This window comes from Syngnathus scovelli, chromosome 3 (assembly GCF_024217435.2).
Source record: "Syngnathus scovelli strain Florida chromosome 3, RoL_Ssco_1.2, whole genome shotgun sequence".
Taxonomy (NCBI): domain Eukaryota; kingdom Metazoa; phylum Chordata; class Actinopteri; order Syngnathiformes; family Syngnathidae; genus Syngnathus; species Syngnathus scovelli.
Genome location: NC_090849.1, coordinates 11,391,411 through 11,416,584, shown reverse-complemented (window position 1 = coordinate 11,416,584; position 25,174 = coordinate 11,391,411). Strand labels below are relative to the sequence as shown.

Sequence of the window (25,174 nt, the reverse complement as noted above, 5' to 3'; positions counted from 1 at the left end):
AATAACGTAATTACCAGTTCTCTAAAAAAAAAAAAAAAAAATATGCATGCACAATCAGATAAGTGGAGAGCACAGAAAAAGAATCTACTCAATCAATCTGTTGATTCAAATTCAATTAAGAATTTAAGAATACATTTGTTCTTTTAGCTTCTTTTTTTTTTTTTATTCGGCCTGTGAAAGTTTGACACGATGGTTACTTACTATGTGCGGAAACATTCAGAGGTATGCAAGTTTGACAACCCTGAACATAAAATGAACACATTGTGTTTCGAACAGGATAAAATGTACTTTTACATCAAGTACATCATTTAAGTAAAGAAGCAATGTCACCTGACCTTTTTCTTCTTCGAACCACCATGAGCTTGGGCTTGGAGGAAGTCGATGAGCTTTGTCTGCTGGGTGATAGTCCCCTCCATTTTCACCTTCTCATGGGAGTACACAGCCTGCAGGTGGAGCTAAGTGAACATCACTACTGCCATGAATTTCTCCTCAAATACTTGGCGTCATTCAGAGAAATAAAAGCAAAATGTGGGCGAAGATCAACAATGAGTGTGACATGCTTTTGATGTTTAAGGACAAGGACACCATAGAAAGCAGGTATGTAACAATGCTTCAATGACCTGTGCAGTAGTCAGAGCACATAACACTAAAGAAAAGAAAAACAATGAAGTGAAAAGATTGTACGGCAACCAATGTTTGCTTATTCCGTACTGTCTGGAGGGCCTTTTTGAATTCCAATAGGAGTGCTACACACGTAACTAAATAATTTGTGAGCCATTATAAAATTGAACACAGAAACATTCTTCTTTCAGTCTAATTCACTAGTGGTGATCACTACCTTACCCGAGGATGATTTTTTGAAGATATACGCATTAACAAAGGATACAATTTATTGACCCTAAAAAAGTTTGCTCAAACCATTAAGCAAGTCATTTTCAACTGTTTAAACTGATCAGTGGTAGGTTAAAATAACACCCACACGTGTGGACTGACCAATAGTATTCATTTTTTGATAAAAATATCCAATTCACCAAAATGTTACTTTTGACATGACACCAGTGACATACAGTTTGCAAGAGTGTGTCCAGTACAGATTATGTAGCAGCACCTGGATGTTCTCCAGTTGATATTCCAGGTCAGTTCTCTCAGTTTTCAGAAGGTCAGTCTGATCGAGGGCATCTTGCAGGCCCTGGGTCAGACGGAAGATATGCGCCTTCTGAGCATCCATCTGCTGCTGAAGCTTCTCTTGCTACAAAAGAAAAAACAGACAGCACATTATCTGAATCCAATACTTTAACCATGAGGACTTTAGAGGTTGCAAAGTGTGTTTTTTTTTGTCAATTTGAATGAAGCAAAATCATCAGCATGCAGTGAGAATATGTTATGGTAATAACGTAAATATGTCATCAAAGAGCTGTGATCACAACGTGTGAAAATACTGAATGGACCTCATCCAACAGCCGCTGTTTCAGATCCCTCTCGCTCTCCAGCTTTTGCTGTAAGCTACGCGCATTCATCTCCAGCATGGCGTGCTTCTTCTCCAAATCATTCAACTGAAGGACAGAAAACAAGATGTGTTCATTGCAACATACGCGAACCGCCGAGGGTGTTAAACACTTGAGCTTCAGTGCAGAAACACTCACAGTGTCTGCAAGGCTCTCAGCTTTGAGTTTCTGGTCTTTGAGAATCTGCTGTAGCGCCAACATCTCAGCTTTGTGCTCCTTCACAGCCTGTTCCACAGCCTGACGAGACTCTGAGCTGCGCTGTTCAGCACGGAGTCTGGACACAACAGCCTTGCCTTCATTTGCCCACATTTATATATATGCAGCTTTTTATTTAGATTTTAAAAAACCAAGAGATCCCTTGAGCAAATAAACCATAGGTATCCAGTGAATGTACGTAGGTGGAGGCAAGCAGCAACAGTAAAAGCAAGCGCGACCCACCAATATGGAGGTCACTTATTATTCTTTCAGAATATATAACAGATATTGTGATCAGATTAGATCATGGCCTATTGAAGTTGGTGTCATAATTTGTGTTTATGTGGTTTTGATTGGATTTAGTTTCATTACATTTTTACAGTTTTCATATCTTATCTGCCCTGTTAGGATTTTGTGTACAGCTGTTCTCATCCCTCGTGTAAACGAATTAGCTCCCTCGTACCACTCCAGGTATTCCTCATTTGCTCCTCCGATTGCTTATATTTATGCTGCATTCGAGGTCCGAATTGTAAAATTAGGGAATAAAAGAACCCTGAGTTCATTGACGAACTACAATGCGACATCACTCGACAACGGCAACCACATGGAGACCAATGCGTGAATCTCAAAACTTCATTTACAAGACTATAAAGATTCATTTGGCTTGATTTATTATTACGCCAATTCAGTTATTCAAAATAACTTTATGTAACACAGCATGATTTGCATTGACTGTGCCGCTGCATGAAGACAATATTATGGTGAAATGGATGAAATGCTTTGAAGGAAAGACATTCCTTTATTTATATGAAAAAAAAATTTGAAGGTTTTCTGGAGGTCAAATGTGTCATCATAATAAATGAGATAAGCAATCTATCAGAATTAGCCATGTTTGTTGTTTACATTCGCCTTGAGCACTTGGAGATGAGAAGTGGGAAAATCCATGTTGGATCCATCCGACTTCCCACATTCCGCGAATGCAGCATTGGTACCCTGCTTCCTTTCAGTCTTTGTCAGATCATAGTTTCTGTTGGTCAGTTTAGTGTGATTGTTCTTTCTTTAGTTCCTTTGAATCAGGCTTCGCGGAATTTGCATTATTTCCTTTTGGATGTTTTTGTTACTGAATCTATTTCTAAATAACGGATGCACTGTCTCAATATATAATGATGATTACTGCCAACATTTTTTTAACTCACCTGTTCTGTTTCTCAGTGTCCAGCATTCTTTGGACTTCCCTTGTCCTCCTCTCAGCCTGGTTCTTCTCATCTTCAAGTGTTGCCCTCCAGGTATCCCACTGTCTTTCCTTCTCCAGAAGTTCATCATTTAACGTCTCAAGTTCCAGGACTTGCTCCTCCAACATGGTGCATGTGGTCTTCAGTGTTTCGAGGTTCTAAACAAAAGTGAGAGATTAAGGTTAACATAGGCACTTTGATTATTACACTTTGATAAAGATGACTTTTGAGATAACTGTAAAATTCAAACAGGTAAGTTGTACCCCAAAAATAAAAACCTGAACTTTTTTATTACCCCCCCTTCACCCAACCTTTTTTAATCTTCAGGATTGTTCATGTTGGATGAAAAGATGGTGTAACATTTACATATTTGGTCGCTAATGACTGACTGCCTACTGGTTGAACTACAAATTGGAATGTCCGGTGAGGGAGGGGCAGCAGTTTGAGAAGATGGCACAGTTAAGGTAACTTTTGGCCCCATCATGTCATGACTTCATCAATCATTGCGTGCGCTTTTGAGTTATGGTCATCTGTTTTGGTCGGTCTCAATTACTTAATAAAGTGCCAAAGAAGTCCAGCGATGCTATTTTCAGTGGGCCTTAAGACCTTTAGGGTGGAAACAGCTGCCATCACTGAGGCAGTAAAAAAACAAAATGCTGACACAGATGAGTGGAACACATTCAGCATATCTCAAACAAAGTCAATCTCTAAAAGCATAAAAAGCATCAAATTGAATTATAAACCCTTATAAATGTCGGTTTCGTAAGATTAAGGGCAACATTTGCTACAGAGCAAATTTATGAAAACAAACTAGGCAGAGACAAGGAAAGACGAGGGGTCCGGCCGAAGAAACCAAGTCCAGCTGTGCCATACCGACGCCGTGATATCATCACAATTGTATGCGCAGAGGCATCAAAATGATGATTTTTCAAGATTATTCAACAGAAGGTATTTTTCCATTCCATTATTCCGTTAAAAAATAAAACACAGGGCCTAAAATAAATTCTCAACAAACACAAAAAGCTCAAGGCCATTAACATAATGAAACAACCCCAAACTGCAGTCGTAAAGATGTTCTGAAATAGCATCAATACCTGTGTGGTGTCTTAAATTACACATATTGACACGGGGCATTTTGCTTTTTGCATCATAAGGCCTACACAAAGAGCTGTTCTTAAATGTCGTGATATAAATATAGCCCATGCTGGTCTTGCAGCATCACCGCAGCTCTCTGTAGTCCAACGCTTCCGCAGCTGACACGACCTGGGAGTGATGGGGATGACACATTCCTCCCTCCCACACAGCACCCCATCCCTCGTCTATTCCCTTCCATTGCCGGTTACACAACCGGCAGGACTGAGAGCGCTACTGGACGCCCACACACATCCTCCCACAGGAGCAGAGCACACATCGCACAGCCTCCTCGCTCTCTTGCTGCTTAGCTCCAACCAGAATATTGCACATTACAATGCAGAATTATTCAGTGAGTTTCTGGTGCCTGTTTTACACTTTGCACTGTCAGAGCTGGGAGAGGTCTGTCTTGGTCTCTTGTCACAGGTTGAGCAGATATCACATAATGCATGCTTGCGAAAACCCAACGTCTGACTGGCTTTGAGTGGGAGGTGGAAAGAGAAAGCAGACTGAACTGAAAGATTATTGCTGGGTGATATAAATACATACACACATTTTTTGGGGCAGTTCAGCACAGAATAGTCCAAACCTGCAGACTAAATAATTGCTTGACTGACTCCGACAGTTGTCGCTTTACAGCAAGCTGCAAGATTGTCCATGCAATTATTGTATTGTGATACATTAGAGAATGTGGTTGGGATGCTTGGAGAAAATGGCAAGAAACTTCACTAAAAGTGCTTTCAAATAAATCACAGGAGCAGCAGTCAGCAAAGTAGCAGTAGCACATCAGTAAGAGTACATCAGCAAAAAAAAGAAAATGCGTTTTCAGATTATATCTTTTATTTGCAACAGTGAACTACTGTTTGTAAAACGTGTTATTTTTTTAGCTTTAAGACGCTGTCCCCTTTAAAAGAGACATATTTGCATTGCACCCCACTAAGATGAATGAATGAACGAACGAACGAACGAACAAACAAACAAACGAACGAACGAACGAACGAACGAATGAATGAATAGCTACCAATAGAAAACAACCAGCATCTTCCTTACCTGTTTTTGGTTGTTGAGGTGCATCTCACGGTCAGCCACCTCACGACGCAGCTGGTCCACATCCTGGCTGAGCTGCAGTCGGTCCTCTCGCTCGTCAGATGCTTCATCCAGCTGCTTAGACAGGTAAAAATTCTGGCGGTTCAGCTCAGCATTCTCCTGGGTCAGTGAGGTCAGCTGTTCCTCCAGGTCAGTGATCACCTGAAGGGAGTTATGAAGACACTCAGATTACCAGTAACACAAAAATGTACCATTTGTGCCCAGTATCCAGGGTTTGAGAATCATAATAGCCTAATAGCATAATCATTTCATCATGTCTTTCTATTCCAATCATCCATGCTCACTATGCTTCCTCTTGATACGGTTCGAGTCTGATGAGGGGGCATGCTAACAACCCTCAACTCTCAGGGGACCACAAACCATGCATATCTTCAAAGGGGCAGGAGAAGGGCATAAGAAACACTTTTATGTGCATAAATGAATTGACTGTTGTGTTTTGACTCAGAACATCTTTCCCCTCAGGCAGGAGACTGACACCAGCATCTGAATACTTGAGTCTTGGTGTAGAAGTGAATTGGATGCTTTGTTGATCTGCAGAATCTTTCATTTAAATCCCTCCCCCTGGCATGCATCCTCACCAGCGCCGATTACATACGACTGACTCACAATTGTGGAAAGGTATGGGAGCACGGGGAATTAAAAATTAAAAAAAAATGAACAAAAGATCCCTCTGATGCCATGGAAGCACTCTGTGGACCATGGCTTGGGCTGAAAGATGTGACTACAAATAGTATGTAACGAAAAGCCTCCGAGATGCTGAACTCTATTTGGGGTTAGTCCAAGGCACTTTAAGTGGCCGAGCTGATTCCCATTTATCACGGGCCTGAATGTGATTGATTACCATAATTTCCAGACTATAAGCCGCTACTTATTGCACAAGCTTTGAATCTATGGATTATTTTTAAATATTTGTTTTGATACACAGGTAATAGAAATGTGGACATTCATTTAAAACCTGCGGCTTATTGTCAGGTGTGGCTTTACCATGAACAAAAGAGGATTTCCCCCCAATTTTAGCTGGTGCGGTTTATAGTCACGTGCGTCTTATAGTCCAGAAATTACACAAATTCTGAACACAGCCACATCTTCAGTTATAACAATTGTACAACCACATCGTATCAGTTGTTCATTTCTCTCTCTTTTTTCCCCAATTGCATTATATACGGGTTATAGATCACATGAAAGGTGTGAAAAGCTCCAAAAGGCATTAGAATAGGCAACCTCGATTGCCAGAGATGTGAGTCACCCGGCTCACTCTTTGTTTGACCTTCTGCCCTCTGGGAAGAGGTACAGGAGCCTGCGCTCCCGCACCACCAGACTCGCCAACAGCTTCTTTCTCCAGGCTGTTAGGGCCCTGAATTCGCTACCCCCCTTCTGCGTAGCGTGCGGCACTGTTGCGCTATTTTCGGGAATGTCTGCTGTACGCGCACTTGCTCCTTTTTTTTTCTGCTCCTCTTATTTATTTATTTATTGTTGTGTTATTTATTCATTATTTATTCAGCACGCTTTTGTTATACTTGTTTACTTTTTTGTCTGTTGTGAGCCATGTCTTGTCACCGTGGGATAGGGGGGAACGAAATTTCGGTTTCTTTGTGTGTCTTTGGCATGTGGAGAAATTGACAATAAAGCTGACTTTGACTTTGACTTTGACTTTGAATAAGGCCATATTTTTATATCCACCAGGTACGGACGGCTCCAGGATTTTCTCTCTACCAGGGCTAAAGAGTGGCTTGACCAATACAATGGGGAGGGTGGTAGAAAATAATTCAATATATTTTAAAATATCAAATTAAATGCTAGTGAGGCTCAGCTGGTATGGACAGATTTCTGTTGGGGCTATAGCCTTTCCTCAGTGTAGTACCATTCCAGATATTCACTGTGTAGTATTTTATGCACATTAAAATGCAAAACAAAAACCTTGATTAGTAGATTCATGCAAACACTGAAATATTTTGGGATGCTTACCGCACAGCTGTCCCTCAAAGCATCATACTTCCGTTGTATCTCATCTCTGTGTGCCTGATAGATTTGACAAAAGAGACAGTCACATTTCAGCACCTGCCTCACATGGCATCGAAGAAAACTTTAGCTTTAGTTTCCTCACTCTGAGCACAGTGATCTCTTCCTCAGCCTCAGCAGTGGTCTCCTCCAGCTCAGTCTTGGCATGTTGCAGTTGACTCTCCAAAGCGCGGCGAGCTGCCTGGAGGTTGGTGATCTGGGCTTCGCGTTCCTGCAGTGACAATGTCACCTCTGTCACCTGACGCTTGATCTCCAGCTTCTGTTCCTCATGCTCAAGTCCAATCTATGAGGACAGAGAGAGGGAAAATCCACATTTAGGAAAGAGCATGGTTTCCGGAACATGTTTGGAAATGTTATTCACTGCATTAACTTTAATAGTTACTGTGCATTTACAATTATTCCAAGACATTAAACATCAGTGATGTGGTTGTAGAAACAGAACTAGTTTTTTGGCAACCTGCCAAGTGCCCAGTGTCTATATGTACTCCTAGAACCGCTGGGTCAAAAGTCACTCAAATTTGTCCAAAAGGGACAGAGCTAATGCTGGGTTATTTAAACACAGCGCATTGAGTATTTTTCTAGCACTGTTAGGTAAATATTTTTGACACAACAAGCCATCTATCTATCATCCATCTGTTTGTCTGTCTATCCATCGATCCATCCATCCATCCCAAAATCTATTTTTCGTTCATTTATTCTCTGACCTGTGGCAAATCTTTAACAGTTGCTAATATTTAAGTTTATCGACTGCAAAATATACACCAGCAAGCTGATGATATAATAATTCAATACATACCTCTCGGAGCCTGGTTTCCAGCTCTAAGACCCGACTCTTGTGCGTATGCTCTTGGTGGCTTGTTTTCTCAAGATGCTCCTCAAGTTTGGCATTCTGGGCTTCCAACTTGCCAGCCTGAGACTCCAAGTAGAACTTCTGCTGGCGAAGCTCTGAGATCATCTCTTCCTGGGCTTTCCTGCCATTACAACATATCCAAAGGTATATAAAGCTCAGTAAAAGATGGAGCTTCTGAAAGATTTGATACAATCTAGAAATAAAATGCTCAAGAAAGAGGGCCTATGGTACAGAGCATAGTTGAGGGATATAGACAGCATTCGCTACTCACATGTTTTTCTGGGTGTAGATGCTGCTGTTGGCTGCTAGTTTGTTGGCCTCAGACAGCTCAGCAATTCTCTGCTCCAGACTGTTCATCTTTGAATCCATTGCATTTATGGTCTAGATGAAAAATATTTACCAATAGAACTTAAAATAATAACGGTGAAGCAAATATTTATAAACATGGCCCTAAGGACTGGACTGTTTTGCACCCTTACAATGAACAAACCCAGATAATCTGAATAAAAAATCCAGGCCATTGTGATAAACATGAAAATATGGCCAAAATAATGTCACTTCCTAGCTAGTCAACTCTTACCGCCTTCTGTTCACTGATGATGCTGCATTTCTCCCGCACCTCCTCCTCATATTTGCTCTGACTGGACTCTAACATTTCTTTATCAGCCATGTCTGCTTTCATCTGTGATTCCAGTACCTGTCATGCAACCCACAAAACCAGAATGTCACTTTACTGGACAGAGGATGGTGAGAAGTCGCACACCCACAGCTCAACTGACGAAAGCAAGACTTGACTAGGCATGTTTTCTATGGTTGTGTTTCATTGCACAGTGGGCTTGACCTTAATCTTGTCTTCATAGAGCTTCTCCTTCTGTTTGAGATGGGTTTCCAACCGCTGTGCTGCGGCTTGGGAATCTCGCAGGCTTTCCTCAAGCTCCTATCCAAAAGTAATGGATTAGATAGTTAGTGCACATAACTGCAAAACACAGATAAAGGCTAACTCGGAGTCATTCTGACAAAATGAATATCTTATACCTCCATCCATCCATTTTCTACAACTATTTTAAATTTTTAGGACCATGTCTGGGCCCTCTTTTGAAACCTCAACTCAGAATGTGCTAACCGTCAATCTGTTGAGCTGTTGAGGCACATTCGTGCTTCTACGGTGTAACAGTTATAACAGAAAAGCTTTAAGGACATACTGTATGTCAATTTTTTTTATCTGAAATGATTTCTTGTAGATGTAATGGAAATGTGCACCTTCTCTCTGCAAAAAGACAAAAATAAATAAATAAAAGAAATAGATAAAAGATGGGTTACCAGAATTTTATCTGCCATCTGCTGAATTTGCTGGCCCTTGCTCTGGATGTCATCCTTCATTTTGGTCTCGCGGCGCTCAACAATCTCAAGTCTTTTCACTTGGTTCTCAAGTGTCTTTCTACCGTCCTGTATACGCCCACACAAATGCAAACATCATTTCACATATTAGCACAATGGTTGGAGCAGTTTTTGCAGTTTGGGTGCATTGTTATTTGTACAAAATCACTATATCAGCCTGTTTTAAATGAACAGTTCAAACTAAATTATTGGAGATTAATTGTTTGATATTTAATATATATGTAAGTTACTGTATTTCATGTGCTGTTAATGGGACAAGAAGCCAACAAGACACACCTCTGAAAGGGGCTGGAACAGTGAGGCCACATTTTTTCTTTTACAGGAGATTATTATTGAAATATTTGGGTTTGACATGCATAGCTGAATATGAGATAATATCTGCTAAAAAAATCTTTTAAGGTTTACATGCTGAAATCACAATTTATTTTAGGATTTTTATTTTACTGTGTTTTTCAAGGATTTCACCATCGCCTTTTTCAGTTTTGGGGTCGTTGGTCTCCTCTTTATCAAGTAAAATTAGCCAATTTAAAACTACACCACTTTCTCTTATATTAATATAATATTCAGGTATATTGTTTGTTTGTTTGTTTGTTTGTTTGTTTGTTTGTTTGTTTGTTTGTTTGTTTGTTTGTTTGTTTGTTTGTTTGTTTGTTTGTTTGTGTACCTCAGTCTCACGGAGACGTCTTCGGAGACTGTCGTTGGACTCCTCCTTATTCTGTAGTCTCTCTAGCTCTCGTTCCATACGTTCTTTGGCCATTTTCATGCTATGGAGATGGTCTGCAGCTTCTGAACTGGATTTTAATGCCTAGGAATTAATGCTCAATTTCAATTAATTTTGTTTCCTTATGGTAAATAGAGTACTTTGAGCACAAAAAATCATTGCACATTTCACATGATAAGTAGAAAAAATACCATGAAAAATTTGAACGGGCCTGTTAACTTTCATAAGTCCGAAACCCACATTTATGAAGAATGTATTGTGAGTTGGGCTTTAGAATTTGGTGTCAACAAAAAGCAAAATCTTACAATGGTCCAATTTTGAACACCAGTTGTGAAAATGCTACCGTTGCCATACTAACATTACAACAACAAAAATAACAGTACCTGATAGCAACCTGAGCATATAAGCACTCATGCTGGATCCACAAGTTCATTCTACCCTGTGGTCAGGTGCTATTTTAAGAGAATAGCCTAAATGCGAACATGCTATGTGTTTGGTATGCTAACATATAACAAGGTGTCACTCAAAGAGGGCAAAGATAAGATAACACTAAATGTGGTTTATGATGGTTGGCTATTTCTCTGTGGTATCTAGGGACAGAAGGTCGTGTTCTCCTGTTCACTTGGAAGTCCTTTTTAGACACACCTTGACTGCAACTTTCCTTTTACACATTCCCCCATACAAAAGTCTACAAAAGATGGGAACTGACAGAAATATTTTTCAAGGTACGGCCATATTTTAGGCTTGCTCCAGTCAGAGTGCAGCGCTTTCATAAAGATGCATAAATTACAGCTTCAAGTTGATGGCAGAATCTGCACCTCTCCCTCTTATGCATGTGGAAAAATATCTCTCAGAATGACTGGGCATTTTCTGTGCATTTTACAGCGAACACTGCCCTCAAACAAACTGCTCAAACCATTTGAGACACTGATTCCTTGTGACACTTGTGAGCACACAAAGAATACACAGGTCGCTCATTTTCTATATTGGTTCATAACTGATTGAATTAGAGCAGGTATAACACAGCATACGATATTGATTCTGGTTGAGAAATGAGCAACGGGAGAGCTTTCTGATTGCAAAAATGTTCCAAATGTGACATAAAGGAAACATTTTAAGGGAAAACCTGAGAAAGAATGGAGTCAGTTATGACAGACAAAGCATTTATAAAGTCATCAGGAAGACCGTAGGGATGTTTTCTTTCGTTTGTTTACGGTGCATGAATTCTTCATTTCCAAATAAAACATTTCTACCTTGGCAAGCTTCTCTTGAAGATCATGGAGCTTTGCCTGCTGCTCCAAATTAGTCTAAAAACAAAATCACAGTTAGCAATAAGCAGATTTTCAGACTTTCTTCCAAAACTAGTCTTGTGCTGTATATAGACTTGTGAAAGTACCTTTTCTAACTTGGTGATTAGCTCATCTGCCTCTGCTTTTCCTTGCTCTTTGGCCTGTTGGGAAAAAAAAAAAAAACATATATAAGAGTCAGTGAGCTTCTTGTAAAAAAACAAAAAAAGACTACCATTTGAAAAAAATAAGGCAAGTCATAGCAACATTTTTCTCAACCCAACTCTTCGGACATGAAAGGTCCAAACTGAGAATGAAACACCTTCTGCAATCGATGCTGATAGTCTCCTGCCTTCCTCTTCAATTCCTCACTGTTTTGTCGCGAATCCTTCAACTCTGCTTCGTACAGGTCGCTACGACGACGAGCAGCGGACAGGTCCTCCTCCAGTTGTCGGATGGAAACTCGCATCTCCTCCAACTGGGCATGATATTCCTGGATCAAAACCAAATAAGTGTCAAAAAATAGCAAGTGTTTAAAGATGTCCAGAAAAATTAGACATGTCCAAATATAAGATAATTATACTTAGTAGCCTGTCCACTATTTTATAGTGGTCCAGTCTGGTTACTTGTAAAATGTCACAAAATTCACAGTTGTACTTATGTAACATGAAATAGAATTGGAAAATGGATTACTGGTAGTCCCAGTGTTGTTTGACCTGAATCCAACTGGAAATAAAAGTTCTTGTTAGATACTTCTGCATCATTTATGTTAGCAGATACATACATAAGTGATGCTGCACACTACGTTCTTACTGAACAGGGAGTGGGGAAGTATCATTCAGCCATTTTGCAGTCAGTAGAAACCCTTCAATTCAAGGCTGTTTATGTCAAACATTTTGGTAGAAAGTAATGTTGGGGGTAAATAGGAAGCGCCATAGTCACTTAACTCACATGTCTGTTCAAAAGTGATTGGTCACAACCTTGATCTAATTGCAAGTGGCGCATTCTCCTTATCAGGTTACATGGCACATTGTTACATTCATCCCACTAATAAAAAGTAGCATCTCCTGACTCAGAGGCTCAACACAGAATAGAGCGAATGAAGCTGGCAACCGCAGGTGATAAAATTGCTAATAAAGTTGAGGACAGAAACAAATATTATTGCTAGTTTTCAATGTTATTATCCTTTAAGATTTTGCAGCCAGCTTATATTTGGGGAAACTTGTTGTTGTCTTTCTGTCTTCACACTTTTTTTCTGTTAATGCATCTTAAGTAACGGTATTTGACAAACTACACTTGCGCCTACAATTACAATAAAAACAAATCTATTCAAGGCGGCTCGGTTGCGCACTGGGTAGTACGTCCGCCTCACAGTTAGGAGGGTGCGGGTTCGATTCCACCTCCGGCCCTCCCTGTGTAGAGTTTGCATGTTCTCCCCGGGCCCGCGTGGGTTTTCTTCGGGCACTCCGGTCTCCTCCCACATCCCAAAAACAAGCTTGGTAGGCCGATTGAAGACTCCAAATTGTCCCTAGGTGTGAGTGCGAGTGCAAATGGTTGTTTGTCTCTGTGTGCCCTACGATTGGCTGGCAACCGGTTCGGGGTGTCCCCCGCCGACTGCCCGATGACGGCTGGGATAGGCTCCAGCACACCGACGACCCCCGTGGGGACTAAGCGGTTCAGAAAATGGATGGATGGATGGATGGACAAATCTATTCACACATGATGGACCTGCTAAACTGTCTGTCTTTCATGTTAAAGATATTAGTGGCTTCAGTGAACACTGCATTTTTTTTTTTGCAATAAATCTATCCTCACTATTTGTTGCAATACTGCATGGATTTTGCATGAAAATGCCAAACACTGCTGTCAAATGACATGCGTGGGAGACAGCTGCTTTTCAAGATGAGACGCTGAATTTAGCAGGTGTGAATTGCAGTCTAAGAGTCCCTAATGGGTACACGATGGAAAGTAGCACTTGAGTGAACAGAAAGGTTGAGTCATATATTTGAATACAAATTATTGTTTGTTTAAAGAGGGTTGGTTCTAACATCCCATTTTATTCAGTCACAGTTTTGCTGATGATATGACACCACCATGTGGAGTACTTTTTAGATTACTTGCAGCTTAGGAGTCTGTAACTTTTGCTCACATCTTCTCTTCTTCTCTTGAACTGGCAAAGATATTATTTCTTTAATGACATTTAAGACATTTAAGTTTAGTTTAAGCGGTTCCGAAAATGAATGGATGGATGGATAATATGTTGTATGTCCCCCCCCATTAGTATAAACACGGCATTCTGATTAATATATGCTTGTGGAATTTCCATCTTGGGGGCGGCCATCTTGCGACTTACTGTCGAATGAAAATGACCGCAGTTGCCAGGTCTCAGGTCACAACCAATCACGGCTCAGCCGCAGAGAAATGATGGGCCGTGATTGGTTGTGACCTGACAACTGCGATGTCATTTTTAGTCGACAGCAAGAGGCAAAATGGCGGCCCCCTGAGATGGATAAAAACTGGTGGAGTTTGCCTCTTTAATTCATATTCCACAGACAAAACATTAATCAGAGCACTCTGTTCCGACTAGTTGGGCGTATTATTACAAAGAAAATTTGGGGGTTAACTTCCAATTTAATTTTGACATTAGTATGAGAAGTGATACTTGACTTTTATATTCAACAGTGTTGGTTAGACATGATATTCAGTATATTAGCATCTTTTGATCGTCAACAAATTCAAAAAATTTGTCATTTGTAAGCATGACACTACTCCAGGTAAATGTGTCAACCGTAGTATAAAAAAATGCGAATGTTGCTAATACTGACAAAGCTTCACTTGACTGTGGTGCAGTGGTATATGCACAGCACAACAGATTAAATGTGAGACACACTTTGTCAGTCAAATCTGAATATCTTGGCTGATTTAAGGATGAAGAAGTGGTTGAAAATTATGTTTCTGAAAAAGTATGAACTAAAACCCAGCATCTCATCACGACCGGCCTGCCCACTGCATCAGAGCTCTCTTCACTCGTCGGTATAGGGCTCTCATCACCATGGCAACCGCTGCACAATGTATTCGGTGCAGTGCTGTCGAGCTGGATGAAAAAAGGCTGCTATTTCTAAAACTGTTGACCCTTAAAAAAGTAGGGATTTTATTATACCCTTATATTGTCAGTGTGCCAACTAAATTTCTGCTCTCATCCGTAGATACATAAACCTGTCAACGTACATGACACGTACTGAAGACATTTAATTTTGATAATTAAAAGCCTCATAAATATTACATGTAATGTGTATCACACAGTAATGTTCAAATGATTTGCACACTGAGTGGCCCAAGCCTAAATACTTATGTAAGCAGTTGAAAAAAGTACTGCAGTCAGTTAATTTGAGTTAATATTCTGTTTCAACAGTCATATCAATTCGGTCGTCTTGCCTGGATACCAAACCATTGGACAATAATGACCCACAAATCAGCAGCAATTTAAGATGCCTGCAGATAAAATTCAGAATTTGGTCTCTGTGAACTCCAGACATCTGACAACCATAGGCACATTTTCTAAATAATTCCCTGGGAATTGAGTTAATCTGCATAAAATGACTGTACATAACTCTGAAATGGTAAATGACATAATATTGGGAAATCTGAATTTGCAGTCTTTAATTTTATTTCAAATGTACTGAGGAGGTGCTTCTAAAGGTCAATTCCTAAAACCTCTAAATGCTTCTGGACTATACTTCATTTAAAACCCACAATAGTATAAACATTGACAAAATGACTGGATAATATCTGACCTGTTCTTTGATTTCCTGAAGCTTGTTACTCTGCTCGCGGATGTCATGGAGGAGCTGTAATGCTTTGTCATCCTCCTGTGTCACCTCCATTCGAGCTTGTTCCAAACTACGCTTTAGACTCTGAAAGTGAGAAACAAAATCAGATAGATGTTGACCTACACTCATTATCAAAAACTACTGTTCATGTACACTCATGCAGAGAGAGTTTATACAGTGACGTTTTATCTACATACACTGCATTCCGTAACGTAGGTGGCCAGGTCCTGTTCTAGGATAGTCCTTTGAGTCTCTGAGGCCTTCAACTCAATGTCCTTCTGCTGCAGTACTGACTCAAGGTCAGACATCTTCCTTTGAACAAGTAAGATTTCCTGCTCAACCTGAAAATAAGAAAAGGACACCCAAATAATCTACCATGAGAGTTAAATTTCATGCATTTTGATTGAAACGTGGAGCATTTAATGATTTTGGCTCCTACAGGTTGATAGCTACAGAATACTAACATTATAGGATACAGCTATTCCAAAGATTACATTAGCTATAGGCACAATAAGCAACGGCTACATTTAAGTGTATGAAATATGGCAGTTTTGCTCTCTGTCGCTGTTGTCTGTCTGCCCAAAAATAGAAATTTCAGCCTACAAAAGCTCCATGTCTAACTTTGGAAAGCACAATTGTGGTAAGATGTAAAAGTATGCATTTTGACTATTTTTGTCCATATCCTAACAGTTATGAAGTCACACAATCATAAAGAATATAGATAACGGGAATTTCCAAAACGGCCGGTCCATTAATTTTTCTGGTTATTAGTATAGAAAGATTTTGTATAACTGGAGAGTTTTGTTCTCTGAAACATCAAGCAAAAAAACTATACCTGTGACATGTGTCCAGTAGTTCTGTTGGTTTTGTTTAGAGATGGTCCCAAAGGGGGTGTTGTTATGGAGACCCGGTAGTTGTTGTCACTGCTCTGATGGAGAGGAAGATGAGACACAAAAGAACAAACATTGGCAATCAGTAACCAAGACTACAAAAGCTTGTTAAAATGCAAGGCTATTCTGAATAGACAAGACCAAGAAAAATATTTATTTATTTATTTATTTATTTATTTATTTATTTATTTATTTATTTATTTATTTATATCAGAGTTTGAAATAAATGTTTGTTGTTTGCATGAAAAAGTATTTGCAAGGAATCTGAATTTGCTGTCATTTATGGCTCAAACCACTAATTTTTCAAGTACACTGCTTCAATTGAGAACCAGCTTGAGACCAAAGCTTCACACTGGTCCGTCTACCTCAAAGTGTCCCCCCTTTATAATCTCAGGTGATGCTGTTTTTTCTCTTATAATTATAATATCCAGTTGTGGGCCAGATTGGACGGTTTGGATTCGGCCAGCTGGCCACCCGTTGATCATTTTCTGCAAGAGTGACACATTTTAATCACATCCAACTGATGCTCAAATTAAGCAAATTCAAAGGATATTTTCATATATATTGTTTTGAAGAGAATTGCTTATTATCATTTTGGGACGACCCAGTCGAAACACAGACAAAATCCAAAGTGCTGCACAAAGTAGAGAGATTTTGAGCACTTTTGCAATGAATAGCGTATGCGATTTGCTGATTGAAAAAGATGTTACAATTGACTATGTCCCAAACAACATATTTACTATTCATCACTGACACCCCCCAAAAAAATATTTGAAAAAAATAAAGTATTTTCTATGGATTCATTTATTAGTTTTAAGACATATTTAAAATAATTACATCAGTGAAGTTGTTCACATTGTTTAGTGATGCTTGGTGTTCTGTAAGAGATCCCTATTGAGTTGGCAAAACAAACGAGTTCCTATTTTTAGCTCAGAAATGCTAGGAATAGGTTGCTCATGTTGACAAAACAGCGTTTTATACCACCGCTGGATATATTTAGCAGGATGCGTGATCAAGAGCAAGGCAGAGGAATGATGAACAGAATATTATAAGCACACGCTCTCCACCCACTCCTCCCAACAGCAACATGCTCATCTCAGTCTTCAAGAAAGTACAAGGACATTGTAGAAATGGACTGACACGTTTGTCCTTGCTGTTGCTGGCTGTTCCAAAGCAATGTATCTGTTTTTGACCGTGTTCTTTGAGTGCATGTGTTCAGTCTTCTGTGCGCCGTCTGTGACCAGCAGGAGATAAACAACATGCAGTCCAGAAGATCACAGGCAGTGGCCTCTGTGTCAAAACAAAAGACTAGATGCACTTTGTAGAATGAATTGGTGATCAGTAATACTATCACAAAACGTGCTAAAGATGTATGAGATGCGACAGAAAAGCATACATTCACCGCTGCTAAACATCTTGACTAACACTAAAGAACCTTTTCTGCTGCAGGGTAACTTTCTTCCCATAACGATGTGCTGTAGAAGGGCAATTGAAATGCAGTTGTCTTGGTATAATGGGGACAATCCCTCTTTGACTAATAGATTAAGATGTGTTTTTCATTACATAACACTTCCAAGAAGAAAGAAATTAAATTGCTAATAGATGATGGTTCAAACAATCGTGAGATTTTAGGTTTGCCTTTTTGACTGGGACCAAGGCCCATGCATCCCATTTGTCTTGATTGTTTTTATGTACCGTATTTTCCGCACTATAAGGCGCCTTATAATCCAGTGCGCCTTATATATGGACCAATATGGGTTTGTGGATGAGGACTAATTTATTAAAGTAAGCTTTACGTGTTTATTTTGTGTGTTGTGTGATATTAATGTTTGAGCAACGTTGAGTTATTGATATATTGTTATTGTTTTCACTATTTTGAGTGTTACTAGTATATTGTGATTGCATTAACGTTTGAGCAACGCTGAGTTTTTATTCTATGCGCCTTATAATCCGGTGCACCTTATATATGGACAAAGCTTTAAAATGGGCCATTCATTGAAGGTGCGCCTTACAATCCAGTGCGCCTTATAGTGCGGAAAATATGGTAATATACATTCAAGCCCAAAAATATTAATCTCCTAACAATACAAATAATTTTGGCCTTGACTGTGGCCTAGCCTTGTTCCAAAAAGGCCAGATAGAGTTACTTGACTGTATATGCAGGTGATGTAACTGCAGCACATAAAAGGTTCCTCAGTTTGTTTATGAGATCCCATCAACAACTGAACAAAAACATTCACCGTAGCTGCTGATGAGGAGGTCTTTTTGGTGGGTTGAATAATGTGTTGGCGTGTGAGTCAGAGATGGCGAGGAGGAGGAAAGTGGAAAAGGGTTACATCCCATTCTGCTGTGTGGCTCAAGTCCTGTGTTTCTGTTTGGGCTGTAAAGGCAACAGTCGATCGAAGAATACTGTAGTTTGCACTGATAGATACCAAAGGCTGTGCAAACAGCCCCCCTGCTGGATACTCAAGTTTGATCTTTCACTTCGCCGTCTGCACATACCTTTTAGTTTGGGAAGATCTGACACGGACATTATTTTCACTCCTATTATATGCAAACCAATTACCATGCCCGAATTACCACGCTCTCATTATGGCCACAAGTGGATATAAAAAATCGAACACACTCCTCATCAAATGCCAGTTTTTTTTTATATAAGACCAAGATAAATCATTTCAAAACTTTATACACCACCAGCATAACCTCTAACCTTTACAATGCCATTTTTAAAAAAGGAACAAGTGAGATAATGTGGTTGCACAAATGTGCACACCCTCTTCGTTTTCATTTTTAGCCATAGATAAATAATGATTCAGTTACTGCTTGCTTAGGTCAATAACATATCAGAATATATTTTGATTATTATTGTTTTTTATTATTGTTTTCCAAAGTACAAGCAGGTGTTTATTAATGTATCGTTTTTATTGAACATCAATGATCATTTGCCTGTTATCATGGAGGATTTCATAAACCAGATAATATTTCCTTCTGAGAGGCTGAGATCTGAGCATTTTTACTAAATATTCGGGCAGTGACCCTAAATGACGAATTAATTATTAGAATAGTTTTTGATTCATTTGATGATCAATTAATCAAGTAATTATGACACCTCAAGATGAAAACAACATCACAGCCACAATTGACCTTTTTATAAACCACAATAACAATAACTGAATTGATGTAATATTGACAAAGGTAAAATCCACCCAAAACAAGGGTAGGCAACTCCGGTCCAAAAGTTATCCTCCTTAACACACTTGTTCCAAATGATCAGGGTCATTATCAAACTAGCTGATGAGCCGAACATTTGAGTTTCATTGAGTTTCATTTGGAGTTGCCTACCCTTGACTCAAACAACTTCTTTTGCCAGGCAGAGGCCTCTCCGCAGCGCATCTAGTAGTTGTTTTGTATCCCAAAAGAGTGATATCAGTTATTGCATTTTTTTGGGGTTCTGCCTCGAACTTGTAGAATTAATAGTTGGTTTTCCACATCAGCACTCAGGTTATCATGCTTGAATCGAAAAGCCTGCTCAAATGAGAGCTAAAACATTTTTTAAGACAACCGGAACAGTCAGTTGTGATTGATTCGATACCCTCAGAGTGCCAACGTCACACAAACCTGCAAGTGGAGCGAGCGTGTGTGTGTGCATGTGTGCGTGTGTGCGTGTGTGCATGTGTGCGTGTATGCGTGTGTGCGCGTTTTTAGTTTTTGAATAACTACACTGACCAAACACTTTTTCCACAGAGATAATGAACCACTATTCCTGAATTTATCCCCGGGAATCAATAAAGCACCTATCTCTCTACCTATCTATCTATTCAGCATTCACTTCAAAGTACATAATTAAAAAAGACCCAGCAGATCCAATGGAAAATGGAACAAGCGCTGGTTTCTACCATACACCCTGTAGAAAATAACAAAGAACCTTTCTCCTTCATCTCGCAGGAGTAAATCTCTCATACCATTAACATGGAATGGAATAATCAAAACAATACACAATCAAATAAAAGTGTTTTAAATAAAATACAGAAACTCTATGTGTGAACGTACGGTAACATCTCATCATTATATCGACACGTGTCACTTTCCCACACAAATGTTTTCACTCAGAATGAAAAGGTACTGATTTGTGATCATGCTGAATAAGCATCAGAGAAGCAGCAAGCTCGATCTCCACTACCCTTTGCAATCCCACTGTTACCATAGAGATACTTTCCTCCAACAGCAGTCTTCAGCATGTCACTTTGCAGACTTTGCAAAGCCAGCTGAATAACTGTACATAATTATTTATTTGGAATCTTGCTGTGTGACAGACAGATTCCATTCTCACCTCCTGTCAAAACTTCTACCGTCTTCTCATTGTTGGGTGTAATTTGAGATCCAACTGAGGCAGTCTAAATGCCGCCTCCGGGAGTGATGGCAATCTGTGTACGTGCACGCAACAGTAAGCTGTGCAGTGAGCTAAGAAGCACATCTCAGTCGTGACCAAAAAGGAGAGCACGCTCTTCAAACAACAGGGCTGATGCAGCACTAAGTGATCAATAAACAGTGGTGTCAGTCATTCAATCCATCAGGCAATAGATACGGCATGCTGGGTTGGTGAACAAGACAATGCTCTGCAGCTGAATTCAATGAACATGAATTTGCTTTTCAGCTGTCTATTTTAAGCAAAACAGCACAGCACTTACTTGGAATGCTGCAGCTGAAATCTTTTCCCCGGTGCTCCTTAAACACGGTACCTCCTTGTCCGGTACACCCGATCATGTGGGGTCTCTGTCAGAAGCCACCAGCTAGACTGAAAGCTTTGCTGGGTCATCAAATTTGTGGATGACATCCTCACTGAGGAGAGAGGATGAGAGGAGAGAGTGAGCTCCACTGGTGAGCGCCGTTTTCAGAGAGATATAGAGGAAGGGGGGTGCATTGTAGAGAAATGCAGCAGATCCGTGATCACAGAGGTGGATCGCACTCTCTCTCCTGTCAACTGGCTCACCCGTTCCCACCTCCTCCTGTCACACAACTTGGTTGCTCTCCATGCTGCAGCACCCGTCACTCAGAGTTTCAAGCTGCATACAGTACATGAATATGATTTCATATTCATGTTGCAGTTTGAAACTGAGTGAGCCACAAGCTACCATGAGTTGCGAACTACTGTAGAAAATTTGATTTTGGTGACAGCAGTGATCCAGTAGAGCACTGATATTTTTTTTATAGTATGTTACCGCATCTCAGTGTGATAGTACTGTAAATTTACATCCTGTTATTGCATTTTTTTTGGAATGGTATTTTGCTGAATCACTGCTGCCAGTAAAACCTAATTTATGGAACCTATTCAATAAACTACTGTAATATAATAATGCAATATTTTGACAGTATTTGTTTTTTTAAATAAAATACATATTTTTTCAGAATTTCTAAATAAAACCAAAGAATTTGATTTTATTATTACCTCCAATTTCTACATATTGGGGGTGGGCGAATACGGTACGAAACCAAAATTGAATTCATCACCTCATCACTACTCACCCTTCACACAGCCACTGGAAAGAGAAATGTGATTCAGTCCAACTGCAGGCAAGCGAGAGCAGGTTTTCACGACACTGCGTGCTGGCATTCATGCAAACTCGGTCGACTTCAAGAAAAACACTGCCGCTTATGTCCACACGGCGACGCCATAATCAACAAAACCCGGAAAGTTCACTATTGGGAGCTGTAAAGGAGATATTTTCATTTAAGCAATTATATAAAATGTTAAGTTTTCAAATGAGGAATAATTTTGCTTGGAAATTACAAACTAATACAGTATGCAGGAGCAAAATATGACATAGAGCAGCATATGAAAATTGTATATAAATGAAAAACAGTTATTAAAATGACAATTTAATTTTATTGTAACGATAAGTGTTACCTACCTTAGGTGGGTTAGTGATTTGTGAAAGATTTTCTGACCGTTTCCCGTTTGCCATTGAGAAAGAGATACAAATAAACCAAAGTGAGGTCACCTTCAAAGAGATGGACAAAAGGGGTGCTCTCCTGTAGCTGAACAGTCCTGCTCCCGTCATCTCCTTTTAGATGGTTGTATTTGTCTGATAGATTTGATGCTTTGTTTTTATTTCAATTATTTAGAGTTTAGAAAAAATAAGCATCCATTAAGTGCTTTCATTTTTTCTGTTATGAATCAACTTATTCATTTTGATAGTTTGATTTACCCTATTTCATTAAAATGTGTTGAGTGTGTTAATAAAAAATCCTACTATACTGTTTTTTCTCGATTAATAATTTGGGTGATGGTGTTCATTGGGAACATTCAACGTTTTAATGTTAGCTATTAACGCTCTCAGTCTTGGCAAATATGATACATATTGCATATTTTTATTAAAATGCTCTGCAGCGTCGCACCCAACAAAATTGTATCTACCAAAATTACTAATATGGAAACACTGCCACCTTAGGGTAAGACACTAACATACCCATATGTTGCGTTGTTTTGCTTTGTTGGACAATCAGTTGTAAGGGGCCTTCTGTCATAAAACAGACGCCCAAAAAGGAATAGCTTTTTTATTATTTTTAGGGGCTTATTGTTCCATAAGCACAAAGCACTGGAACACTGCTCTATGTTACGTGGGACCTTTTTGCTGCTCAATGACTATCGGTCACACAAAGTGATTGTTACAAAAGTATTTCGATATTGCAAACAAGCTGCAAACGCAAACAGGAAGTATTTTGTGAAAAATACTGTGAGCATTTATTTTATTTTATTAATGTAAACATCAACACTATAACACACTTTGTGTGTCTTTGGCATGTGGAGAAATTGACAATAAAGCTGACTTTGACTTTGACTTTAATCTGTACCATTATTAAGGCAGTTTTCTTTTTGAAGGAGCACACTCTATGTTATGAGATCTGACAGTGCACAGTATAACGGCAATGGCAATAAAAATATCTGAACTGGACTGGAATTATACATATTCATTTTCCACCCACATTTGGCAGCAAGAACCAGTGTCCTGTATCTGTTCCTGGTCCCAGTGGATTTCTGTTTTCTGTCCGCTGTCCATGAGCCTGTGTCTTTGTCCCCCACGCCCCCACCCCCACCCCTTGTCCCTTCAATAAACCCTGGTCGAAGCCGCATTTGGTCACCCTAATCCACTCCCTCCTGACATTTCCATGTTTATGGATTTCCTCCGGTTTCCTCCCAGATTCCGAAAACATGCACTGAGCACTGCAAAATTGCTCGTAGGTGTGAGCGTGAGTGCGGATGGTTGTTTGTCTCTGTGTGCCCTGTGTTATGCTGGCAATGGGTTCAGAGTGCCCCCCGCCTACAGCCCAAAGTCAGCCGGGATAGTCTCCAGCGCGCCTCCGACCCTTGTGAGGATAAGTGGTTCAGATGGGTCATGCCACTGCATCGAAAAAAATAATTGTTCAGACAGCAAACCGTCCAGTCCTAAACCAACTTTTGTTTTGTGTGAAGCAGGCTGTTTTTGTCTATTGTTGTGACTTAGTAAGATCACATTTTATATAGAAACATATTTTTTCTTGACATCAAATATAGTGTGTATGTATTTGCCCTTTTATTTTCAATTGTTGATATAGACTGCTTGGGATAAAGTGCAATCAACATTGTTTTTGTTGACATTTATCTCCTTTACTTTAATCTACATAGCACATCAAGCATTAAACTAATGAGTATAATGTGTGCGTTCGATGAGCTCAGAGGAAATCACCCATTCTGTGTCTATCCCCCCACGGGAGACCAGCAGGCAGTGACCCACTTCTTTTGTGTGATCTTCATCAGCTCAAAAGGCTTTGTTTGTAATCATTCAACAGTGCTCACCCACCACATTCTGACCTCATCCCTACCCCTTCATCCACACACCCACACACACTGCTATTGGTGCTTTTATCACTTTTCTGTCAATAAATTTAGCAACCATTATGTTGACTTGTATATTTTTAAAGACCTGTCACGGTAGATTATTCTTCATCAAATCACAACCGAAACTTCCTTCCAAAAGTATTGGAAGAGTGAGGCCAATATTTCCTATTTTTGCAGAAGCCTAAAAAGAAGTATGTTTGACGACAAAGTTTCAAAATTACCTGAAATGCAAAGCCGGGGTCGTCTGAAAAGTAACGGGACTGTGTGTGCTGTATGAGCTATGGGCATTAATGGGATTAGTAAATTGTGTTATCATGTAATGTGAAATCTTTGGAGTCTGTAACTTTAAACTCATAGTATTTGTACACACTTTACATTTTTTAAAAGCTTTTGTATACAACTCATCGCTTATGTTTTGTTTTTAAAGATGAGCACTGAGAAACGGACGATGAACACCGAGTAACGGACAAACCTGACATTTTTAGTCTGCTTGGGGAAAAGTGTCAAAAGCACTTGAAATGTATGAAGATAACCCATCATGCGAGGAGGTGGAAGATGACTCCTGGAATGGGAGACCCTCAACGAACAGGACTAAAATGAATCTCGAGCGGGTAAAGCAGATTGCGTGACTATCGTCAGTTGACTGTTCGAATGACTGCAAGTCAGCTGGACATAAGAAAGGACAGTGTTTGGAAGATTATTACGAAAGGTTAGAAAGTCTGTGCAAAAATGGTGCCAAGGCTCCTAAATGATGATTAGAACATGGCCGAATAACACCCCTACTCAGCTGACCTTGCTCCATGTGACTTGTTTTCTTTTTCCCAAGCTTAATGGGGTCATCAAGAAGAGGACCGGTTTTGAAGACATGGAGGCCATCAAGAAGGCAGTCACGACGGAGATGAAGAGCATTCCAGAAGATTCCTTTCAGCAGTGCATTGAAGCGTGTCAGAGAAGGATGGGAAAGTGCATTATACTTGAGGGGGATTAAAACCATGTCAACTGTTGTTTGGACTTGAAATAAATTGTTTATGAGTCCCGTTACTTTTCAGACGCATATATCCCATGCTGTTATGGCGGACAGCAGTCTGCGTCATTTGTTCCTCGTGCTCATTAATGGAGGAAATCATATACAAA

General features: G+C 39.7%; 1 protein-coding gene across 8 annotated transcripts in view; it reads right to left on the bottom strand.

Annotated features, from left to right (window-relative positions):
* LOC125993685 (citron Rho-interacting kinase) overlaps positions 1–21,128 on the bottom strand; it is a 32,787-nt gene extending 11,659 nt beyond the window's left edge. For 2 of the 8 annotated variants that reach the window (XM_049762480.1, XM_068650157.1), the window contains exons 1-21: positions 20,853–21,128; positions 16,110–16,202; positions 15,472–15,615; positions 15,239–15,358; positions 11,767–11,937; positions 11,555–11,608; positions 11,412–11,465; positions 10,102–10,242; positions 9,360–9,485; positions 8,881–8,976; positions 8,620–8,736; positions 8,311–8,420; positions 7,986–8,160; positions 7,275–7,472; positions 7,136–7,189; positions 5,114–5,311; positions 2,897–3,090; positions 1,644–1,779; positions 1,449–1,553; positions 1,109–1,249; positions 336–455 (exon numbers count right to left, since the gene is read on the bottom strand). In XM_049762480.1, coding sequence (XP_049618437.1) covers positions 336–455; positions 1,109–1,249; positions 1,449–1,553; positions 1,644–1,779; positions 2,897–3,090; positions 5,114–5,311; positions 7,136–7,189; positions 7,275–7,472; positions 7,986–8,160; positions 8,311–8,420; positions 8,620–8,736; positions 8,881–8,976; positions 9,360–9,485; positions 10,102–10,242; positions 11,412–11,465; positions 11,555–11,608; positions 11,767–11,937; positions 15,239–15,358; positions 15,472–15,615; positions 16,110–16,118 — 2,463 coding nt within the window. In that variant the 5' untranslated portion in view covers positions 16,119–16,202; positions 20,853–21,128. The remainder of the gene's footprint in view (positions 1–335; positions 456–1,108; positions 1,250–1,448; positions 1,554–1,643; positions 1,780–2,896; positions 3,091–5,113; positions 5,312–7,135; positions 7,190–7,274; positions 7,473–7,985; positions 8,161–8,310; positions 8,421–8,619; positions 8,737–8,880; positions 8,977–9,359; positions 9,486–10,101; positions 10,243–11,411; positions 11,466–11,554; positions 11,609–11,766; positions 11,938–15,238; positions 15,359–15,471; positions 15,616–16,109; positions 16,203–20,852) is intronic. The other 6 variants (XM_068650158.1, XM_068650159.1, XM_068650160.1 and 3 more) reach the window with 4 other exon arrangements.
* Between the last annotated feature and the right edge of the window lie 4,046 nt (positions 21,129–25,174).